Source organism: Lissotriton helveticus, chromosome 9, assembly GCF_964261635.1.
Source record: "Lissotriton helveticus chromosome 9, aLisHel1.1, whole genome shotgun sequence".
NCBI lineage: Eukaryota > Metazoa > Chordata > Amphibia > Caudata > Salamandridae > Lissotriton > Lissotriton helveticus.
In genome coordinates this window covers 630931002-630956279 of record NC_136070.1, presented here as the reverse complement: position 1 = coordinate 630956279, position 25278 = coordinate 630931002, and the positions used below count along the sequence as shown (strand labels likewise).

The window sequence follows — 25278 nt, the reverse complement described above, 5'->3', positions numbered from 1 at the left end:
GGGCCCACAAGCGTAACTCTGGGGACACACAGAAAGAAATTATTGTTCCTGAATCATGCTGCTACCTCTGGCCAATTGTACTACAGAGAGGCTACCCTCATGCTTTATTAACCAAAGGAAATGAAAATGTTTGTCATGGAATCGGGCTCATGTTTTCCTCCACCAACATGGGCCTTGGGCCAGTCCTTCAATCACAGGCCTTTGCAGATGTCCAATGGTTATGAGATTTGTTTAAGCAACCTTGATTGGCTGTAAATACTAAAGTGTCTCAGCTCATCCCTTTGCAGCGGGATTTTAATGTCTAGTTGTCCGTTGGACAAAACAGACATTAGATCTTCTTGTACCCTATGGAAATCCACTTGGTTTGGGTGTCGGGCGATATAAATCCCCACCCCTGGGCAGGTGGCAGTCCCCATGGGACCACACTTTAAAAAAAAATATATTTAGGGGTCCCTCTGAGATATGCTTTGTTACATATTAATCTGCAAATTATGAAGAGATTATAGCTTATGTGGCATTTTTATCTTTATTTTTAGAAATGTGTGTTTTCCCCTGGGGGAGCATTTATGCCCTCAGGGGAGAATATACATTTATAAACCAAACGCCACATTTTCGATCATCCATGTAAAATCTGCATGTAAAAAGTGATTTCAAAAGTAGCGGCATGTGTTCACATGCAGTGCAAGGCCCTGCACAATGGTTGGCTGGTCATCATTCACTTTTTTTATTAATATATATTTGGTTGCTATACTGGTGCTATTGAGGTAAAATCTTTGCTCTCGCATTATCATAGTTTTTAAATCACAAAACATGAAGTAATATTATTTAAAAAATGTGCCACACTGTGCCGCATCATTTGCCTTTTCTTGCATCGTCATTTAGTCAACAGTGCTTTCACAAGAAGCACGCCTGTGCACAAAGGTGCAGACCTTCTATGTGAAAGTGCCTCTTTAAAACAAAGGTAGATTTTTGGTTTCGGGAAATTACTTTCATACGGGCAATGACATTGGGTATGTGGCAAGGTGAAGTAAAACTGTATCTTTAAAAACAAGAAAATCTTTTTTAGGGTCTTTGTAGAACCTGCATCTTTATCTGGAAAGATACTTTTTTTTTTGTTCTCACTACAATTCATAATAAGAGCACGTCCCTCATCACGGTTTGGGGTCAGATGGCCGAAGTTCACAAGCCCAACTCCATATTTGATTACAACAAGTATATGGTATGAGTTGCTAAGAAATTCAGGTTCTTTAGCCACACAATAAGATGTAAAACTCACATTTGGACCGTCAATGAAAGTCTTGCTGATACAAAAGCAGCAGCCTCTACTTCACATGCTCTGGAAAACATGACAAGGCTGCAGGATTGACATTTTGCCGATCGCATTCCTGAAACAGCAAAAAGACTCAACCATGTCACCGTTGTAGAGTCTGCTCTAAGCAAGGAAAGATGCAGGAGAGCTGCGATTATTGTCCCGTGTCCATCTCAGCAAGCCATGTGTTTTCCTACTTGATTTATGTTGTACCATATAAAAGTATAGTGTTGGGAAATTGACTGAGGTGGAGCTACCGTAAGGTAAACCGTTCAATAGCAATGCATGGATACCTACCTCTCATGGATCACTAATTCACTAGACAATCAGCCGTGGAATTTTTGTTCCTCTACCTGAGGAAATTATGGACTGGATTATGGCCTGCGTGACACCTTTATCCACTGTCAGAATGTGGTAGGTGTTCTGTGCGCCAAGTGTATTATAGTCCCATTACTGAACATAATGGTAGAAGGAATATAAGCCACGTCGATTTCGAAGTGCTTTTTAAGGAACATATGTATCCAACACGAGGATTTCCCCGAATACCCATGAGAAGCAGAGTAAGTGTAATAAGTCAAATATATTGCTGTGGGATTTTTTCACCAATACCTCTACTTGTTTTGAAACTGTGCAAACAAAATTAGCAACTTGTATCCTAATGTTATTGAAAAAGGATACAGGACACAATTTCTTGCATGACGATTTTCATATCTTTAGCATCAGGACAATATACAATTCAGTATGTATCTAAATTAGTGCAGATGACGCAGTGCTCAGACAATTAATATGTACAACAATATAGAGCAAGACAGTGAACAGATTCCAAGGTTGCATATGATTTTATATCAAACAAATATAAGCAGAACCCAACATGCGGGGGGGGACTACGACTAAAGAGCTTAATCTCCCTCTCCTTCAATGGCTTGGGGTTCATCCTTTGACAAGAAGAACAGGCGGTAGGGAGACGGTGGCAGTGTCTCCCGGACCCGCTGCTGCACCTGTGAGTGATTGGTGATTTTACTACCTTTGCGTGGGCTGCGAGAAGTTTTAGCGGACACATCATAATTTTAATCTTTCAATCGGACAGTTTCACTTGCCTCTACTTGTCCTCCTAATTCTCTCCCCGCATCTTGCTGTCTGCCTGGGCTCGATATTGGAGCCTGCCCGCCTCGGTCCGACTCGGCAATTAGTGCCGTTGAGCGGAGGGCGGACAGGTAAGAGCCAGGCAGCACTTCCGGTTCTGCCGGAGTTGAGGTTAGCGCTCTAGTGGCTACCTCACTCCGGGCTATTTAGGCCGGCCTGACTCACGGGCGCGCGCGGTAGGGAGACGGTGGCAGTGTCTCCCGGACCCGCTGCTGCACCTGTGAGTGATTGGTGATTTTACTACCTTTGCGTGGGCTGCGAGAAGTTTTAGCGGACACATCATAATTTTAATCTTTCAATCGGACAGTTTCACTTGCCTCTACTTGTCCTCCTAATTCTCTCCCCGCATCTTGCTGTCTGCCTGGGCTCGATATTGGAGCCTGCCCGCCTCGGTCCGACTCGGCAATTAGTGCCGTTGTGCGGAGGGCGGACACGTAAGAGCCAGGCAGCACTTCCGGTTCTGCCGGAGTTGAGGTTAGCGCTCTAGTGGCTACCTCACTCCGGGCTATTTAGCCACGCCCTTCCTTCAAGCGCGCAGCGGTTGCGCACAGGGGGCGCCTTCGAGCGCGCCTAAGAAGCGCCGGAGAAAAGCCCGTCTGCGCCCGTCCGCGACAGGACGGGGGCGAGGGGCGATGGACCCTGACACTGCCCAACGAGCCTCAACCGGTAAGGGTAATCACATAATTACCTATTCGGGCCAAACGTTGCTGAGCCTCAGACCATCTATACGTTGTAACACCAAAATTGCATGGCATCACGTAGAGGGAGGTTTTTCCTGTTTACAATGTCGGCGTCTCTCCAAAAACAGCACACCTCCCTCCGACTTAAACACCCTCCCACAGGGCCTGAAGAGTTTCCTTTTAAATGTGCGATTGCTACCCAAACACCAACACCAGGTTTGGGATTTAATAAACACCATTCAACCAGATATATGTTTTCTTGTTGAAACATGGTTGAAACCCCATACAATAACTGCAATTGCAATGGGGATCCCATCCGGATTTAAGATCAAACATTTAGATCGTGAAATTAAAACCGGTGGTGGTCTGGCAATTATACACAAGGACCACATAAAAATCACTATAATTGAACAACATCTACACCCACAGTTAGAAATTATGATTTTTAAACTTACTCTAACTAGCCATATTACCTGGAAAGGGGCTTTGATCTACCGGCCTCCCGGACCTAATCCTAATTTTGCTCTCACCCTCCAGGAAATTTTAGCTCCCCATCTTAAATCCAAAGAAGACTTTATTCTTCTAGGAGATTTTAACACGCATGTAGATCTGCCTACTTTGACCGAATCTACTGCTCGGATCACGGACCTTTGTAACCTAGGCCTAGAACTACAAAATCATGGATCAACCCATAAAGGTGGACATATGCTTGATCTCCTTTTCTGCATCTGCGCCAAAGTAATTTGCTCCCCGGCAAAAGATATATCATGGACAGATCACTCCATGTTGGAATTCTTATTAATGACTCCTCCTAGACCTATTAAAAGTGCTCCCCTTCCCCCTATCTGGCGACGACAATGGCACAAAGTAACTGTTAATAAAGTACAGGAAGTTTGGACAAGTCCTGACATTCTGGTAACAGACACAGCAGACATGGCATTGGCTAAACTTAATGTCTCCATTAGGCTAGCCATTGATATCATAGCTCCTCTAAAAAGGCATAAGCAGTATCCTGCGTCCAAACAAGAAAACTGGTATACCCATGAACTGAGAGCAGGCAAACAAAAATGCAGACGAGCTGAGAAGGCATGAAGGAAAAGGAAAACTGAAGTCAGTCGTGTAGCTTTCCTAGATGCCCAATCAGAGTATTACAAAAATATTAAGTTAGCTAGGAAACAACACCTTACGCAACAGATAGCAGAAGCAGGTAATTGTTCTAAGGAACTCTTTAAAATCCTGCAAAATTTCATCAAGCCAACTGCATGTGAGAGCTCTGATGACTTCTCGCAGGCCCTATGCGATGAAGTCTCACTATTCTTTGAGGACAAAATAAATACCGTCTACGAAAGAATAGTAGCAGCTAAAAACACCACAGACACGACCATTAAATTTCCTTCTCAGACTCCCCCAATATGCAATAAACCTCTCTTGACATCCTTTCCCCCTATTGATAATACAGAGCTTCTCTCCCTCTGTAGTCACATAAAATCAGGATCCCCCAGTGACCTCATCCCTGCCAAAATGGTTGGCCCATTGATTTCTCTCCTGGGCCCTCCCATACTGGAGGTGATTAACACCTCCCTTATGAAAGGCCAGGTCCCAGCAGATTGGAAAAAGGCGGTGGTGAACCCGATAAGAAAGAAAGCAGCTTCCCCCTGGACAGACCTATCTAACCTACGACCTATCTCCCTTTTACCCTATTTGGGCAAGGTTGCGGAAAAGCATGTGAACACCCATCTCTCTCAAAATCTTGAAGCGACGGAAGGCCTGGACTATTCACAATCTGGGTTCAGGCCAAACCACAGCACAGAATCTGCTCTTCAAACAGTGACCAATAACATCAAAATGGCACTGGATGATGGCATTTCTACGATTCTGGTGCTGCTGGATCTCTCCGCCGCTTTTGATACTGTGTCTCACGTGGTGCTTCTCAACCGTCTAAGGGAGGTAGGCGTGGAGGGAGGGGCTCTGGCATGGATGGAGAGCTTTCTATCTGGTCGATCCCAAGAAGTGAGGCTGGGCTCCCACAAATCCATTCATAGGGAGCTCAATAGGGGAGTGCCACAAGGGTCTTGTTTGAGCCCTACACTTTTCAACGTGTATGTGGCCCCCCTAGCCAACTTAGCAAGATCCTTCGGGTTCACCCCAGTGTCGTACGCTGACGACACCCAACTCCTTTTTCCCTTCAAAAAACTTACACCTGCAATAAAAAGATCTTTTGCAGATGGCATGAGAGCCATTGCAGAATGGATGTCATCAAACTATCTGCAGTGTAATGTTGGGAAAACCGAGGTCATACTGTTCGGGCAAGCAGTAACACACTGGTCACCGGACTGGTGGCCCTTGGAGTTAGGCCCTGTCCCTATCCCCAAGAGTACGGTCAGGAACCTGGGCGTGCTACTTGATCAGCAACTTACATTTAAAGATCATGTACATCAAGTTGCCGGCACCTGTTTTCGGGCTATTGGGATGCTTAGACGAGTCTTCCCCTACTTACCGGACCATCACAGGAAAACGCTTGTGCAGGCTCTTGTCATCAGCAGGGTGGATTACTGTAACGGTTTGCTCCTTGGAGCTAACGAGGAACAACTAAACAAATTACAGGTGATCCAAAATACAGCAGCGAGGATTGTCCTCAATGTTCCACCGAGGACCCCCTCCTGCCCCCTGCTGACTAGACTCCACTGGCTTCCAGTGAGGAAACGAGTCCAGTTTAAAACCTTATGTACTATCCACAAGTGTATGATAGGGGAAGGCCCAAAATACCTGGCTGCAATCTTTCAGCCTTACATCCCCGAGCGTTCTCTACGATCCAGTAACCGGCAACTGTTGCAGATACCTAGAGTAAAGAAGACCAGACAGGGTGGCCGTGCGCTGGCCCATGCCGGACCAGTACTCTGGAACTCTCTGCCCCTTGAACTAAGATCACTTAACAGTCACCTGATTTTTCGGAAAACTTTAAAAACCTACCTGTATCCCACTAACTAATGTCTGTCTTGCCTTTTATCACCACTGCAGCACACCATCTTCAGTACTCCCTCTTTGCAGCAACAGCGCGGAGATACCCCTTCGGGGGTCTATTCTGGCGCTTTACAAGAGCATAAAATAAATAAAAATAAAATAAATTGTCATTGTGGTCTGAAGTTAAACACCAAAGACAGTGATTGTGAGGATCTGTGATCGCCTTTGACCCTCACATTCCCTGCAAGGTTTGAGTCCAGACTTCCACATAGAAGACATTCGTCCCCTGCAACAACGTTGCTATTTCCTGGAAACAAATGTTGCAAGACTGATACTCTATGGAGATCCTAGAAAAAAAAGTATTATGCTTCAAAAGCCAGAAAAAAGGGAACCGACGTCAGCATGCCGACGAGGGCTTCTTATACATCAAGCAGAGTCGCATGCGGAGACGTGCCATTATGACATCCTCATCGACGTGGGAGAGCTGTAGAGAAAAGTTTCCGTGGCATGTTGGTGCATTGCGATATTCAAAAGGTAAGGAATCCACAGGTAGATGTATCCATCAGAATAAAGGCTTCAGAGCCGACCTTCAGGCACTAAAGGACTCAGAAGGCATTTGGGAGCAGTTCTGTCAGGTTTTGTCAATAATTTCCATAATACACTGAGACAAGTACCTAATTTGTTTACTGAGGTAGTTGGAAACATGTTTTAAGGCACACAACCTATTGCCATTTTATCTGTACTAATAATAATAATATTATTATTAATGAGAAAATGAATAACTTTCCATCAGAGGATGATTGCAGATACAGGATTGAATGCAATCTTATACTGAATTGGATTCAGTATTTTGTTAAATTATGTTTTGTGTTTCAGGCAGATTTTGTAGGCATAGGTGAAACATTCAGGTGCTTGTGGTGTGCTAAGAAGTTAATGATGAATGTGTCACTGGAACTCACTTAAAGAATCCATATCTATTTGATGTTTTGATTTTTACTACAGTGAAAGTTCCTGCCCTTATCACGAAAAAAAGGAATTGGCTCTGCTGAACAAGTTGAAGCCTCAACTTCCACAGAAAGGCCTGAAAGAGCACTGCTGTCTATCTTGTACATGAGTCTCAAGACTGATACAATATGCAGTGTTTCTAATGCTATTTGCAGGTTGGCTTAACTTTTGAGGGACCACTTTGGGAGCGCCTACCTGCAGGACAATAGGACCATTGCTTGAATTGAAATATGGAGGTTTGCTGATCGTGACAATCTACGCAGGCCCTCACCTTAAAGAGCTTCTTTCTCATTCTCTGATAGAGTTGGCAAGCATGCAACAGCATTTCTCACAAGTCTTTGCGTCATTCTTTTCCCAGGTACCACAGTCAGCCTTTGTGGCGGTCCATAATGAACATCTGCTTGTGACAGTAACATCTCTTAAAGCCTGAAACTTTTGGAGGTGGCATGATCCATGTAAGGACTACATGAATGTTTATTAAAGAATTCCAAGTAAGAACAAACTGTGGACCTGCATTGAAGGGTGTGGGAAGTGATGCCTGCACATCTCAAAGTGCTATATATGGCCCTAAGATTGGGGTGGTCCTGGAATTGAGTGCAAGAAATGATGCTCCCTATTGGTACAGTAGAGCTGTTTCAACTTTTCCAGATCCAGTCTGGCAACTGTGAAAGATTCAAGAAATGATGAATCTGCATGTGTAAGTAGCCATCAGTTTGGCTTTTTCTGCTTGAATGTTAGTAAATGTCAGTGAGTTAACCTTAGACATCCTGTGGCAGATTCCTTGTTCCAAAGTTATTTGTTATTTTAGGAATAGGTAAGGTGATCCTGCAGTTCGGGACAATATGCTTTTTATGGGTCAGCCCAGAATAAATTGGCATATAGTTAATCACATTCTGTAATGGCGTAGGCCAGATCACAAGGTTCCCCCAAGAGCACAAAAGTAATGGACTCCGTGTGAGAAAGTGCCCTCTTTCTGCATGGTTGCACCCACTTTTTGCTGAATTGCTGATGTGCTATGACTAAGTGTGCCCTGGGCTCCTGCTAATCAGGTACCCAGGGCCTATGTTCTTTCCCTAAAACTGCATTGAAGGCTAAACCCAATTGGCATCTCTGGCCATAGGTCAGCCCCTGGTAAATGGTACCACAGGTACACAGGGCACTGTGACCAGAGAAGGCCTCTAAGGGCTACAGCACTTATTGAGCCACCCTTAGAGGTCCTGTACCCTTACACACACACACTGCCTTTGTTTTGGTGCAGAACAATGTGAAGAGTCGACAGAGCACACATCTCTGTGTGCCATGCCTACAACCCACTGCCCTGGCATAGATCAATCACCCCTTTAGCTGGGTACCCTATACCCGTGGTGAGGGTACAGGTGCATGAGCCCTTCGTTATAAAGCGGTATGCATTAATCAGCACTCCGCCTCCTCTGCATGACACAGGGACTGTAAAGTACAACACTTCGATGGATGACCGGGCTGGCACGTTGTATTCCCTTTTGAAATTTTCTCTCTGCTACAGTGTCAACTTGGATTGTCCTTTAACCTTGCTGACGCTGGGGCAGAGATTAGCATATCCGGAGGGCACCACTAGATGCGTGTGGGTTATACGGTCTTGGGCATGGTTTGGTCCTTTGCATTGCACAGGATTATTGCATTTTAAGTTAGTGCTGTGGCCTGCTTTTTGACAGAAGGAATAGGCATAATAAAACGATGTATGTAAACATATTTTTCACCCCTGCTGAAGCAATACACTTGTTTCTGTGTACCTAACTCCTATCATGTATGTTGATTAAGAAGTGTGATGCACCTCACGAGTCGTCCACATTACATGTTGTTATATGCTCTTACAGCTGGGCACCACAAGATGTTACAGAGCATGCAGACAGTATATATGACTTTAATGCACTTTAGGTAAGCATGGATTGTTATCTGTACTAGAACACTATGTGTATTATGTCTTAAGTATGATGAGGTCTTATGATATTAACATGACCATCTCTTTTCAGTTTTCAGTTTACGTAGGGACGCTGAACGACTAACCACACAGCTCCAGTGGTGGCCTGTATATTTTTTCTTCTTTATTTCACTAAGACACTTTTGCAGAGTGACAGAGTACAGGTCCTGATGAATGCCTGTTGGCAGAAACATGTTGACCACTTTAATGAGGGCATATCTTCTGAAAACCCTCAATATTCTCTTGTCTTTTAACCTTGTCACTGTGGCCACCTAATAAACTTTCAGAGATCACAGTTAGACATTTTTAAATCATACTTTCACACACTATCTGCACTCTGCCCCTCACCTATATACATGTTTTCGTTCATCTTACCAACTAAAACAACTCTGCTACTCCCCCTTGGGGGAGTTGTAGCCCACACCTCGGTGGGAGGAGGGAACCCATATGATGAAGCATGTCACCTAACTGCGAGTGAGGGTTCTTGTCCTGAGGGAATCCTCCTCTTCCCCTCTCTCTGGTAGTACTCACAATGTGCTCTTTTCTCACTTCTTCTTTCTTGTCCTTAACAGTTAGCCAGAGGAACTTCTGTGTGAGAATAGAATCTTAGGGATCGGTACCCTACTGGCTTATTAAGATCCCATTTATCGATCCCAAGTGTGTTTTGCATAATAGGGGGTGTACCCACCCCAGGGAAGGGACCCATTGGTCTCTGCCTTTTACCTACCTGTAACGCCCCTAAATCTAGTATTTAGGGGCAGCCCTGAACCTTGCTTCCTCAGACAAGAAGAAACTACAAGAAGAAGAAGAAGGGCCGAACAGCAGTGCAGCAGCTAACAAGAGGAAGACGCCCACTGACTTGGCCCCAGCCCTACCGGCCTGTCTCCCCCTCGAACCTGCTCCTGCGAAATCCCGGTGTGTCCTGCAGCCAGCAACCTCGGAAACCCTGGAGGACCTGCCTGCCTTCAAGCACAAAGCCTTTGTCTCCTGTGAACACTGGATGTGTTCATCTGCAACCTCTGGCTCTGGCCTGACACCACAAATCCACCCCACTCTGCACCCGCCGTCCATGGCACGAGATTGAGTGGGCAAACACCACAAGGAGGTCCCCCCGGCGATCCTGACCAGAGATCCGGTGACTCCTGACCTGCCTCAAGCCTCCAGCCGACGCCTGCAGCCTAAATCCGGAAGGTTCCCCCAACTGCGACCAGGAGCTGGTAAGAAGATCCGACTCCAAAAGGCACCCCTGCACCAGATGCTCCACGGCCTTGAGTGACCAAAACGACGGTGCTTAACCAACCCCTAACTTCCCAACTTACCTCTCGAATTGGTGGTCGCACTCAGAAGATCTTCGTTCCCAAGCCTGCAGTGCCTTTGCAAACCGGAGGTTCACCATTATAAACAGGGCGCCCGACGTCGAAACAGCACCCTGCACCAGGCCGCCCTAGTGCTGCTGAGGGTGTGCTACTTTGTTTCCCCCATTTGCCCCGAGCAAAAGTCCAGGAGGTTTGCTCCTACAACCAAGTGGTACAAAAGGGGGTGGTGATGGACGGAGCATCTGAATCAATCAAACACTCACACCCAGTCAAAAGATCACCGTTCTTTAGCCCACTCTGCCACCCCAGTTCAGACATGGCTATATGCAAATAAGTCTGACCCTGTGCCTCATGGGAACAATCCAGCCCGAACTGCCATGCCATCCCATGCCTTCCCTGGACCGGAAACAAGCTTCCGAGGACCGGTTTCTGGTATTACAGCCGTCTTCAGCCCGGCTTGCTTGAATCTAGTGGCAAAGTGAGCAAGGGACTCACGTCTGAGCATACCCTGCCACACTTATGGCGGCCAAAAGCGGTACAAAAGGGGGTGGTGATGGACGGAGCATCCGAACCAATCAAACACTCACACCCAGTCAAAAGATCTGGGCTTGCCAGCAGCCACCAACCAGAGGCACCCTATCCCAATTGGATAACATTGGGCCTCAGCACTCTGCACCCAGCTGCTCGAGTGCCGCTGAGGGTGTAACTAGACGGCATCCTTGATCCTGGGGGACCCCTGAGTCTACCCTCCAGAACCTCAAATCCCAACACCAAATACTTACCTTAAAACCGACAACACTATTTTGCTCCCTAGGAGAACATTGACTGTTTTTCTTGAAAAAGTTTCTAAGTGTGGAGTTTGAAAACCTAAAGAAATTCTTTAAAACTGCACTAACAAAAACGATTTTACTTACCTGTTTGCAGGAAAAGTCCCAGAGTAGTGTCCAGGTATACTACTCTGATGTAAGAAGAGTAATCTCAAAAGTAACTTACCTATAATTTTACTGAAAAGCCCATTCAAGTCCATGTATGTTATTTTCAAACTATTGCATTTCTCTAAAACCATACTGTAAGTCAAAACAAAGTGCATATACTACTAACAATCCAAACTGTATTACAACTGTATATTTACTGCAAAGTACTTATCACTTATCTGTGCCAGGCTTGCTTGGTTCTAGAAAATGAAATAACTAAAGGAATATTTTTATACAAAAACAATTGGTCTGAGTGGGCGAATTCATTTGCTGACTAAGTGTGTACAACAAATGCTTAACACTGTCCTCTGATACTGATTGACTGCTTTACTGCTCGGCCACACTACCACAGATAGAGATCTAACTTTACCCTGCCTACTTTTGGGGATCCACTGGACTCTGTGCACACTATACCTCACTTTGGTATAGTATATACAGAGCACGTTCCTACACTCAGAAGCTGCAGCACCGGATCTAACAGTTCCTTTGCATTTTTAATAACATTTTTAACTCTCTGGTCATACAACAGAGATTTGTTGAGAAGTACTGGGGGGAGAGAATGGGTCATAGGTAGCTCAATTAATTAGGGTTCAAGCAGCATAGAAGAGATTTGTACATAGTGGAATCCCTGATTGCATACACTTTAGCCAACATAGAGAATTATTGAAGACCATATACCCTATTTTAAACACCTACTCCTTTTATTGCACCATAAGGGTAGAGATCAACAAATCTAACAAGACCACACCAGGCACTTACACCTGTGGAGTACTTTATCAATGCTCTACGACGACACCATAGAACAAACAGATATCTAGCTACAAATATGTATTGAGCGCTGACCAGACTGTATCTCTTACAACCGCAGCAATGCAGAACCTACAGAGTCTCCAGCTCTTAGTGGTCATACCACAATTACTTACAAGCATCATGTTTATGCCACACTGGTATTGCCCAAACGTGTACCTGCCCTGGAGGAGTTCTGTCAATATCAAATGAGTTAAAAGGGAGGTGCAGAAAGTCTCAGTAATTTAGTTGCAATATCATCTGGACTCACCCGAACGATCTGTTGCTGTTCAGTAGGAAGAACAAAGTCTTCCATCACCTCCTTCACTACATGTTTTCGTTTGGTAGCTTGTGACATGCTGCTGCATCAGCTTCTCTTTCCTAGGTGAGGTGTTGTTTGTAGGTTTTATTAAGGCGCCAACACCCCAGTGGAGAACCTGCCAACAAGAAAAAACTCAATAGTGAGCACACAGAAAGGAGGGCCAAAGTCAGCCAGACAATACTATAAAATTAGGCTGTCAAATTATAGCCTGCATGGGATTTGTTCTTGCTTTAGTTTGAGACAATTTATTTCTTGTTCTGGATACTTGTTCCAATATTAAAGGCGAAAACTCATTGTTAAAGTTATCGATTTACAGGACATTTTCATTCACGTGTCCTTATGCACCTCATTCGCGCTCAGATGAAAGGGCCATCTCCCACATAAGCATCACCTACAGTACTACACTATATCCAGACTATCTGGTTTTAGGTTTAAACGAACAAGTTACTTACCTTCGGTAACGCTTTTTCTGATGGATGCAGTATCTGCCAGTGGATTCCTCAAATTTTTAATTTCCCCATGCACAGCATTCCACGAAAACTTTTCTCCATAGCTCTCCCACGTCGATGAGGGCGTCATAATGGAACGTCTCCGCATGCAACTACATGTGACATCATCGGAGAGAGGCACATCGTCCACCATTGAGCACCAAGAAAGGAGCAGTGTGAATCTGGAGTACCACCCCGGGGAGTGGGACGCAAAAGGAACCCTTATTGTAGAGGATGCAGGAAAAAGCAACAAAGAGCATTTAATCGCATTGAACATAAACTCTGTCTCTTTAGAACAAGTGCGAGCCCGAGAACAGCTTCGACAATGTCCTTAAAACAGGGAGACAGAGGACCAGACTTTGCAGTAGCGAAGACATTTGGAGATGGAGAAAAAAGGGGCATCCATGGGCAACCTTTAGATATATATATATATATATATATTCCCAACATGTGCCCTGAAGCATTGAGGACGCCACTCCACAAAGGTAAGTTCATCCGAACACTTTATTTTCAAACCGGCTTTTTATTTCTGAATTTGCATATTTCCCTGACGTGTTTCGGAGCTGCTGCTCCTTCATCCGAGGGAAGCCTGAAAGAATCACAGAAATGCGCTGCACACCCTGCGTTAATTAATGTCATCTCGCCCTCCTTCGGGCCTCACCAAAAGATCTTGCCTTCTGGGGTTTGTAGTTCCTCATGTAGTGCAGCGATGATTTTCTGTGTACTTGCAGGTTAATTTTCACTCTTTTAACAAGCCCTCCAGTGGGCCTCAGAAATTCGTGCCAGTTTGCAATATGAATACCTTTGTGCTGACAACAGGAAAGAAAAGTTCATCCTTGCAGACCTCTGTGCTTTAATGGCGGTGCAATCCTCCGCGGCCGGGCTGCCGCGTGATAGTTATTCCCAACATGTGCCCTGAAGCATTGAGGACGCCAATCCACAAGAAATAAAAAGCTGGTTTGAAAATAAAGTGTTCGGATTAACTTACCTTTGTGGAGTGGCGTCCTCAATGCTTATATTGCGTATATATTCGGCGACTCGATGGGTCACATCCGCTTATGGAGTGCCAGTATCAAGTGGCAACTGACTCTACAACACGCCTCACGTATTCCTGAGGCGTCCTTGTAGTCTCATGCATTTCTGAGGTACTATTATAGCATATCCGTGTTACAACACACCTGCCAGACAATAAATTTCACTATTGTTATTAACTTCACGTGCTGCAATTACCTGAGCAGAACGTTTTCGGCATTTTACCTTGCATTACTTTACTTTTCTTGCCCACCTTTGGAAACAACTTGTTTAATCATTGATTTCTCTTTCACTTGAACCTTCGATTATTTTGTGTGGTGACATCTATTTGGGTGTCATCAGGATAAATACAGTGTTTCCATACTATAGAATTAAGGGTGAGGAACCCCCCGTGATTCTCCATCAGTTGTGCATTTTCGCTGCTCTGTTCGGGCGTTTTGGACGTGACTTTTTGTCCGGAACTTCACTTCCTCAGCACCGTCCACGTGACCAGGCGATTTATATGCTGTTTTTGTTTACCTCATTTGGCCTTGAAAAAGTCCGTGTACCTATTCATAGTACGGACGAAACACGTGTCGGCTGTCGTTTTTATCACTTGGAAAAGTACCCTTAAGAATCAATAAAAGGAAAATATGATACAAATTATGAACTCTATCCATCGATTTGTCCTGCATACCATGAGATTTTGTTGACTCTACTTGAAGTCATTGTTGCTTAGACTTTATACTGTACGAGTCTTGTATATACTTTCATTGTAGGATTGTGCTCTCTTGACCATTTTTACTTATATGTTTATTTGTCAATCCTTTGGTTTGATAAATTGTGTTCCTTCTTGGTAGTGGGGGATACTGGTCCTTGTAGCACTCCGTCTTTTCGATAACAAGATAGTTTCTATTGATTGTCCAGTACAGTTTTTGATCTTACTAGCATTAGTTGATGTGCGGTCTTTTCCAATTTTTTGGAAACACCACTACCATTCTTTTGTCTATATTAAGGTCGCGGTATAAGCCTCCATCTGGGTCCGAGTCGCCCTTGCGCCCGGAAAAGGCGGATAGGGGAGGGGCGACTCCCGGGGGCGCACGTCCGGAGGGCAACGGGAACTAGTGCCCCCGACAACAGATGGAAGTGAGGTCGAGGACCTCGGCGCTACTTACCCAGAAGGGGCGAAAAACGTCTCCGGGCCCTAGAGCGTGACCAATGCCGCAACTGGAAACCAGAAGGGCCTGCCGGCGATGAGGAGGCCGGAGGACGAGACGCCTCCAACCGCGACAGGCGAGCAGAGAGGAGCTTAATCCGGCGCTCCCGCCAGGACTTTGGCTTGAGGTGTTGGCAGGCGTCGCAATCCACCGAGTCGTGGTGTTAGCCCAAACACCACATACATTTAAGATGTGGGTCCGTCACGGACATTGGCCGCGAACAGGAGGTACACATTTTAAAGCCCAAAGACATCGCACACTGTTCCAGACGCAAAGCGTCAAAAGGGGCCTGAAGACAGGCCAGACGAACCGATTACTCTGGATCCGCGTAGCACGCGGAAAAGAAGGAAACTGACGTCAGCGCCCCGGAAGGGACTTATATGACCCTGCTGAAGTCGAGGACGACGTCAGGGCGGGTTTGTGTGGCGCCGTCCCCCGGAGCGCAGAGGTGCTGTTGCAAAAGCAATTCTGGATCCAGGCTGATGCCTGAGGATATTCTAAGTTAAGGAATATGCGGCTAAATTTCTCTATCAAATACAAAATACACTTGTCCCTTTGGTGCCATGTAGTGCGGTGACAAATTATGGAAGCAATCTCATTATACAAGAGCTCCGATATAGCCTCTCTGATTATGCCAGGGCTCATACCATAGTAGTGTTTGAATACTTGCAATCCCCTTATGTTGCCACATTTCCACAGATCTACATACTGGTGCTGAAGGTAGTGGCAAGCAATAGTTCCAGGGTTATAATGCCCTTCTGAGTCTGTGCAAACCTACTAACTTGCATGTTTTAAGGGTTGTCATCAACTCTTCTCTAATCTTTTCCTACACTGAGAAATGTTGAAAATGTATTCCTGACAATGGCAGATGTAAACTTTCTTCCAGAGTTGGGGAAAAAAGTGGTTGGAGGGAAAGTGAAGTTGCAAACACTCAGATGTTAACATGCCCAAATCTACACATGCATATTTGCTCATGCTAAAATGCAGTTCACAAATATTTGCGAGGAGTACTATTTCTTGTCCAACTTCTGTAAATTATTGGGAATTCACGAAAGTCATATAAGTGCCCTTAATGCAGGTACATATACCACGTGTGCACTTTTGAGACTTTCTTTAATATTTGGGCCCCTAATTTGGTCTGCCATTGACCATGACCTTTTGCATTTATTAAAATTCTGTTTCTCTCTTTCTGGATCGGCTGGCTTCACTGTGAGTGACAGCATTCTGCTCTTTCACAAGGAACGTATCGGCACACAAAGTAGTTTTTTTCAGTGTCAGTAACTGCTGTGGCAGTGTCCTTTTTGAGATCAAAAACTATTTTTGCTTTTGCCAATGTTTGTTATAATGGTGAGGGCCCGGCAGCTCCCACACCAATCAGGTTTTACAAAAACGATGCCAAAACAATTCACACATTGACAAAACTAAAAAGCTGACCACCAATTTCAGACCTACTGGCTTTGGCAATGCTTATTTATATTTGTTTCCCATAATCTTATTGAAACTGGTTACACTGATGTTTACATTATTAATAATTTGGGGAAATACTAGTATGCATTAACACATGTTAATAAATGATGCTGCAAATAAATGGTACCCGAAATTTTACAGTTTTTAGCGAAGGAAAATGCTACTTACCCAGTATGCATCTGTTCTTGGCATGTATAGCTGTAGGCCCATGCTATGCACAGATGCCCATCTGGTGTTGGGCCCGGCCGTTTGCACTTTGTTTTTGTTCGCAGAAATCTTTCCAGTTACAAGGTAGGTGACTCCTCCTTTTGGCGATAGTGCGCATGCGCATCGACTCCATTGTTAGATTGTTTTCCCGCAGAGGGTGAGAATGGAGTTAGTAAGAGTAGACTAGAGATGTTCATGTGTAGTTATCCAAGTAAGAAAGTACTGGAACAGATACAGGTAACCGGGGAGGTGGGTGGACGCATGCGACCCTACAGCTCTACATGCCAAGAACAGATGCATACTAGGTAAGTAGCATTTTCCGTTTGCGGCATGTGAGCTGTAGATCACATACTATGCATAGACTATACAGCAGTAATCTCCCAAAGCAGTGGCTAACCTGTATCTGTTGCACTAGTTTGAAATAGTGTGCGTAAAACTGCCTGGCCCACATTAGCTTGTTGTCTGGCTAATACATCTACACAATAGTGTGGAACAACAGAGACTTGCCTGGTCACTCGCCAACGGGCGTAGCCGTGTGGGGAACGGCGGAGGCGGACAGACAGACGCCGGACCGGACACCGGGGAACTACAATCCCCAGCACCCTGTGGGGCGGAAGCGCGCTCGTGACGCGCCGAGAGCGCCCGGAGGCGCCTGCAAAAGGCTGACACCCCGGGAGCCCAGGGGGGAACAACAGAGACTTGCCTGGTCACTCGCCAACGGGCGTAGCCGTGAGGGGAACGGCGGAGGCGGACAGACAGACGCCGGACCGGACACCGGGGAACTACAATCCCCAGCACCCTGTGGGGCGGAAGCGCGCTCGTGACGCGCCGAGAGCGCCCGGAGGCGCCTGCAAAAGGCTGACCCCCCGGGAGCCCAGGGGGGAACAACAGAGACTTGCCTGGTCACTCGCCAACGGGCGTAGCCGTGAGGGGAACGGCGGAGGCGGACAGACAGACGCCGGACCGGACACCGGGGAACTACAATCCCCAGCACCCTGTGGGGCGGAAGCGCGCTCGTGACGCGCCGAGAGCGCCCGGAGGCGCCTGCAAAAGGCTGACACCCCGGGAGCCCAGGGGGGAACAACAGAGACTTGCCTGGTCACTCGCCAACGGGCGTAGCCGTGAGGGGAACGGCGGAGGCGGACAGACAGACGCCGGACCGGACACCGGGGAACTACAATCCCCAGCACCCTGTGGGGCGGAAGCGCGCTCGTGACGCGCCGAGAGGGCCCGGAGGCGCCTGCAAAAGGCTGACACCCCCTCTCGCCCCGCGAGTCGCGCGCGGGACAAGCCCGGGACAAGGGCGGGGCCGTCTGTGGCCGTCCGGGGCCGAAGGAGGCCGGGTCGGGCCACATCACTAACACCTAACAATTAAGATGGGTAAGAGAAAGAAACACACTACCATGGAGGAGGGGGGGAATAATGCCAAAATACCCAGGCACTCTAACTCTATTATGTCATACCTCTCCTCGGCTGTGGGGGCTCTAACGAAGGAGATTGCCACCGTGGAGCAAGAGTTGGCCACTGCATTGACTTCCCCAAGCACCCAATCTACATCGCTTACAGTTGATGCCACTACCCACCCTTCATGTACCCCAGCTGGTGTGCCATTGGAACCCCTTGTAACTATCGCCAACCCCCCCCCTAACGCCCAATCAGCTATTGATCCACAACCTGCCCCAGCTGTTTCATCCCCAAAAGCACAAGCCCAGATAGACACCAAATCTATGTCTCGCAAGAGAGGGAAAAAAGTTAATAATTCGTCACTCACTGCAGACATACCAGCCACTATGGAGGCAAAACTGGAGGAAATATTTGTAGCGAGGATTGAACCATTGCTGGCGGGCATTGCCAAGGATATCGTAGATACACTAAATACATGTCTGAAAGGATTATTGGAAAAATGCTCCCTCATTGACAGAATTATCCAATCGTTCCCCCCTAACTACACTCAAATGGGTGATGGGAAGCTTGATCAGACGGGAGTGAACAGGAACACAGAGGGGGCCTCACTTGGGACAAATCCAACAGGCGGAAATTTACCTAGTGTTAATAGGCCTTGTGATCTTTGTACACCCCTTCAGCAAGCAACGTCAGGCATCCTTGGTATGGTTTCAACTCCACTAGCTCCGCCTCATAATAGTCAACCACCCAGGAAAAGGCCCTCGCCAAGTACATATAAACTCCACCTCCCACCAGAAGCTTCACCCTTGGTTGCAGTGTTCATTGGGGTTGACCCATTGGGAGAAGGGGAAAGGGAATCAACGGAGGATCTAATCGCTAAAGTTAAGTGCTGGAGTGGTGAAACATGCTGTGGTGGTAACATAGCGGATTTGATTATCCATTCAAGAAGGGTGGGATGGATTGGTAAACAACCCAAAACTACTCATGGCGACTGTGTGGTTGTTAATTTCTTCAGGGCGGAGGTGGCGGATAGACTGTTCTGGGATGGCTCAGCAATCTCGATCAGGGATCGCCTTAGACCTGTCCCCTTGGGTTTTTTTTATAAGCCATATATAAATTACCAGGCTAGATGGCAGGGTAAAAGGTTAGCAGCGGCACGAAGAAACATACATGAGTCCACCACAAGGCAACCAGTAACTATCTTATCTAACCCACCCTCTGCGATACATCATGACATTCAGGCACCAGCCTTGGTAGATGGGATAAGCGTGAGCATAAGTAATCAGTTCTCTCCCTTGTCTGGCCTGGATGATATGGACTGACTAACAACAGAAGACCCAACAACGCCTAGTGAGGATGTAAGGGCCTCTAGGGCAGTCACCAAGGAAGAAGGTTGTAAAATTATCAGCTGGAACATTTCTGGAATTAGCTCAAAAATGAGTGATAATGAATGGGTTGCTTTTGTTTCAGACCATAATGTTATTGCCTTGCAAGAAACATGGAACACGACTTCTGGCTTTTGGTTGGATGGTTTTGTAGGTTTTTCAGTCGCGGCTTGCCCTAGTCCTGCAGGCAGAGCGAGGGGAGGCCTCTTGACCCTTTTTTCTCTTGACCTCACTGGATCCCTAAAACAGATCAAATATGACTCTCCAAACTGCTTAATTGTAGAAAGGCAAACCTGCCCATCAAAAAGTACTCTGTTTATCAATTTTTACAATTCCGTCAACAAGGAGTTTGGTGGTGATAACATCGCAAAATTGAATGCCTTTTTAAATGTTCTCAGCCAAAATTCCCTTACCAGTTATGATTTTGTGTTAATGGGGGACTTTAACATCCACCCTTGTTATCTTGGTTGTCTTACAATCGGAGGTTCGGAGTCCTGGGAACAGGAGGACCCGCACTTTGAACATACTAGGGCTGGCGAGGAATTGGAGGACCTCCTGGCCAACTTTAACCTCCTTGAATTTCCAGCAGGGGAGGGGGTCCATAGAACTCCGACGTTTAAGGGCTCATCCCCGGGGACTGTTATTGATTATATTTTCGTGACCTTTGCTATCCGCGAGTGTATTATTTCCTACCGCACTGTGTTATCTCCCTTCAGTGATCACAATCCTGTCCTTTTGTTCATCCGGTGGGGGGACTCTATGGGTCCTAGGCCAGGGCAGATCAAACATGGACCTACCCTTCGCCCAACAGACCAAGGTAGGCGGCTGAAGTGGGGGAATGTGGTACCAGACGACTTTTACACCGACACTGCTCCACAGATTGAAGATCAGATTAGGACCTGCCAAGATTGGACCTTACCAGGCTACGACATCATGGTGGCTTTCCAATCAATATGCCACATTGTGTCTGATAACCTCATGGTTCCAAGGGGTAGGGGTGAGCCAAAACCCCACAGGTGGTTCGATTCCGCCTGTACTAGGGCACTCAGAGCTTTAAAATCTGCCCTTAAAGTAAACCCTAGGGACAGGGCTCTGGTCTCAACTTTGAGAAAAGAGTATAGGAAGGCCACTAAGCTTAGAAGGGATAGTATTAAACAGGAGGCGTGGGAACAATTAATTTCTACTAATATCTTGCGGGACTCCAGGCAATTTTGGGCCATAGTCAACCACCCATATTTTTCGGACTCCCCAAACACAGACACTGACTGTGTAATACCTGATGAGAAGTGGCTGGCACATTTCAGCTCTGTTTATGGCGAAAGGGCGACCCCTCTCATTTACAAAACTTTGTAGGCAGGGTGGTCATACCTCTACACTTTAACAGCGGTGAGGTGGAAAAGGCAATTTGCGCTACTACAAAGAATAAAGCTCCTGGCCCAGACGGGGTACCAGCCGACTTTTACATACACTCACCCAAACTATGGGCTGGCATTCTGGCTAACGTGTTTACAGCCGCAAATATTTCGCCCCCCCCAAAATCATGGGCCACCTCCACAATAGTCCCTATATTTAAAAAGGGTCAAAGGGATGACCCAGGGTGCTATCGCCCTATATCCCTTCTGGACTCTGTTATTAAAATCTTGGGCAGAGTCCTGTTGGCCAGGTTAAGAGATAGTGTGGAGGGGTGCGGGGGTTTGGCCGATATACAATATGGTTTTAGGGAAAAAAGAGGCACGATAGAACAGTGCTCGAACTTGCATCTTTTGATTGCCAAGTATACGGTGGCCAGGGAGGGGTCCTTGTATTTAGCATTTATGGACCTCTCCTCGGCCTTCGACTTGGTCAATAGATCCAAGTTATGGAAAATCTTATTGAAGATGGGGATTGATGCAGATTTGGTGGCGTTCATAGCATCCCTGCACCGGGACCTATTTGCCGCTGTAAGGGTTACCAAAGAGGGCAGATGCACTTCACGCTTCAGCTCGCTGCGGGGAGTAAGGCAAGGCTGCATACTAGCCCCCCAGTTATTCACCATATATATAAATGACCTAGGCAAGCATTTACTTGGGGCAGCAGGTGACGTACCGCGTGTAGGAGAAGTTAAGATCCCTGCTCTCCTATACGCGGACGATGCTGTACTCATCGCACGCACAGGGGTATGCCTCCAAAAACTGCTAGATGCATTTGGGATCTTTATGGACCGGCTTGACCTGAGGGTTAATGCCTCTAAATCCCACACCATGGTCGTAGGCCCACAGGGGAAAAAGGCTAAGACGAAGACGAAAACCTTCTTTTGTAAAGGAGAGGTAGTCTCTGGAGTCCCTGTGTTCCCCTACCTGGGAGTTCTTTTCGATAGTAGGGGCACCTGGGGGCCCCAGATACGTGCCAAAAGCCTAGCGGTCACAAGGACATCTATGGCCATCTTAGGTTTTGCAAATAAATTGGGTCATAGACCTATGAAGGCCATCATCAATGTATATAATACCAAATCCCTCCCTGTGGCCTTATATGGTGCATCTCTATGGGGCTATGTGAGCCTGGATAATATCCAGGTAGCAGAGAATAGATTCTTACGATCCGTTTTGTCCCTCCCCCAATCCTCTCCGGTTTTTTCTATTCATACAGAACTCGGTTTGGATTATGTTCAGGATAAACTAAGATTGGCACCACTAATATATTGGCTTAAGACTTGGCTAAACCCCGAATTAATGTTAAATCACATGATCATGAGGGACGTGATGAGTCAGGAGAATAGTCATACGATTCCTTGGTTGGCGTATTTGAAAAAATCTTTTACTGACCTGGGACGCCCAGACCTATTCACCTTCCCTCCTGGCATCACAAAGCAGGATGTGATTTCCACAAAAAAACAGTTTATGTCTAGGGTACGCCTGTTGCGAGAAGAATCAGAATTATCAAAGCCGGCTGTTAGAATGCATTATTTGTCAATTCAGTCATTAGCAATTGAACCTTATCTATGTTTTGTCACAAACCCCTTTCATAGATTTTTGTTAACTAAATTTAGATTTAACCTTATTCATTTTTATTTGGGTAATTTTAATATGTGGATGAAACCTGAGTTAGCTTCCACTTGCACTTGTGACAATTTTTCAGTTCAGGACACCATGCATTTTGTTATGTTTTGTGATTTCTTCTCTGCACAAAGGAAAAAACATCTGCTACCAGTCTTAAGAGAAGCTGGCTTCTCCCAGGTGAGACCAGCCATGCTATATTTAAAATCCCTAGGAAATATATGCATTACTTTTGCCATGGCCAATTTCCTAGTGGCGGCATCCAGATCTAGAAGACTTATGAATTTGCCAAACCAGTGTATATAACTCGCTTTTAAAGATTTTAATGGAAAATTATGCCAAATTAACTTGTTTACAAAGTAACTGTTTAATCTATTTTTAATTGTAAAAAATTCTGTTTTTATGTACTTTGTATGATTTTGTCAAATCGAATAAAGTTAATTTGACTGACAATAGTGTTTTGTGAATGTGTGTGGTGTAGACCATGTTGCAGCCTTACATATATCATATTTGGGAATATTTCCTAAGAAAGCAATAGAAGCCCCCAGTTTGCGATTGGAATGCACTCTAGGGGGAATTGGTAAAGTTCTTTTAGCTTCTGCACAACATATCTGAATACATTTAACTATCCATCGTGCAATACCCGATTTAGAAATGGGATTTACTTTGTGTGGTGGAGCAAAAGCTACAAAGAGTTATTTAGTGTTACGAAAGGATTTTGTTCTTTCTATGTAATACATCCATGCTCTCTTTAAATCCAAAGTGTGTAAGCACTTTCTGCCACAGAATCTGGTTGAGGAAAGAACACAGGCAACTCAACAGATGTGGAAGGCAGAAACTACATTAAGTAAGAATTTAGGATTAGTACGAAGAACCACTTATTTAGGTGTACTTGTAAAAATGGTTCTTCAATGGTTAATGCCTAAAGCTCACTCACTCACTCTCCCGACTGATGTGATAGCAATGAAGAAAGCTAGTTTCCAAGTGAGAAACTGTACTTCACATTTATGTAAATGCTCGAATGGTGGACCCATTAGCCTGGTAAGGACAATATTAAGATTCCACGCTGGGGCCAGTGGAAATCTTGGAGGAATAACCCTTTTGAGTCCTTCCATGAAAGCTTTAATAGCGGGCACTCTGAAAAGGGACAGGAGTTGTCTGTTTTGAAGATAAGCCATCAAGTGGATTGACGTGGTTGTTATTACAATAAATAACAAACCGCTTCTGTTTTGCTGCATAACAAGCTCTTGTAGTCGGTCTTCTAGCCTCTTTAATAATATTCATACAGTCTGGTGGACGATTTAGATAACCAAACTCCATGACTTAAGGTGCCAGATCGCAAGATTAAGAGGTTTGGGGTCTGGATGGCTTATCCCTCCATGGCTCTGTGTGACAAGACTGGATGTGAGATGAAGTTTTTGATGAGGAACTACTGATAGTTCTAAGAGGGTAGTGAACCAAGGTTGGCGAGCACAAGTGGGAGCTACTAGGATTAGTGTGAGGGATGTTTGCCTGAGCTTCTGAACCACGAGTGGAATGAGAGGGAGAGGCGGAAAAGCGTAAGCAAATATCCCTGACCAGTTCATCCATAGAGCATTGCCCTTGGATAATGAGTGTGGATACCGGGAGCGAAATTTGGGCATTTTGCGTTTAGGTGTGTGGCAAACAGATCTATGTCTGGAAAGCCCCACAGCTGAAAGAAGGGGAGGCAAACTTGAGGGTGAAGTTTCCATTCATGAATTTGTTGTCTCTGTCTTCTGAGGAGATCTGCAATCTGATTGTCCACTCCAGGCAGATGTTCCACTAGGAGATAAATCTTGTGAGGAATGGCCTATTTCCAAATGTCTTGTGAAAGGTGTGACAGTTGCAGAGAGTGTGTTCCTCCCTGTTTCTGTATGTAATACATTGATGTCATGTTGTCTGTGTGTATCAGGACAGCTTTGCCAATAAGGGGAGTTTGGAAGGCTTTGAGCACTAAGAATAGTGCTAACAGTTCCAGATAATTTATGTGGAGAAGCTTTTCCTTTTGACTCCACAATCCTGGTTGTGTGGATTCCACCACTGCAGAGAGCCATGAGTGCGGCCGTCCACCAACACCAGATCTATTAATAGACCATGAGGCTGATTCCACTGACGTGCTAAGCATTCTCGAAGAGGACCCATTTGCAGTCTTGCATAAGGAACCATCATGATGTAAGACGCCATCATTCCTAGTAGTTGCCTGAATACCCGAGCTGGTAATGAGTGATTGGTTTGAAATTTGGAAATGAGAGCCTGAATATTGTGAGTTTTCGTTGGATTGGGATAGGCTAGAGCTTTTTGTGTATTCAGAGTGGCCCCTAGATATACTTCTGTATTGGAGGGCTGAAGATAGGATTTTGCCAGATCGACTGTCAATCCAAGGCTGTGCAGTAAGCTTACTGTTGTACGAGTGTGCTGTAGGCACTTTGAGAGAGTGCTGGCTTTGATAAGCCAGTCGTCCAAATATGGGAAGACGTGAACATGTTGTCTTCGCAGATGCGCAGCGACTACTGGGAGGCATTTGGTAAATACTCTGGGAGCAGTAGTTACTCCAAATAGAAGTACCTTGAATTGATAATGTTGCCCGCTGTTA

At 45.7% G+C, this 25278-nt stretch overlaps 1 protein-coding gene across 2 annotated transcripts in view; it reads right to left on the bottom strand.

The window, feature by feature from the left end:
• The window catches only part of EIF1AD (eukaryotic translation initiation factor 1A domain containing), a 450589-nt gene that overhangs the window by 232616 nt on the left and 192695 nt on the right, over window positions 1–25278 (bottom strand). For both annotated transcript variants that reach the window (XM_078660692.1, XM_078660691.1), the window contains exon 3: window positions 12403–12568. In XM_078660692.1, coding sequence (XP_078516818.1) covers window positions 12403–12489 — 87 coding nt within the window. In that variant the 5' untranslated portion in view covers window positions 12490–12568. The remainder of the gene's footprint in view (window positions 1–12402; window positions 12569–25278) is intronic.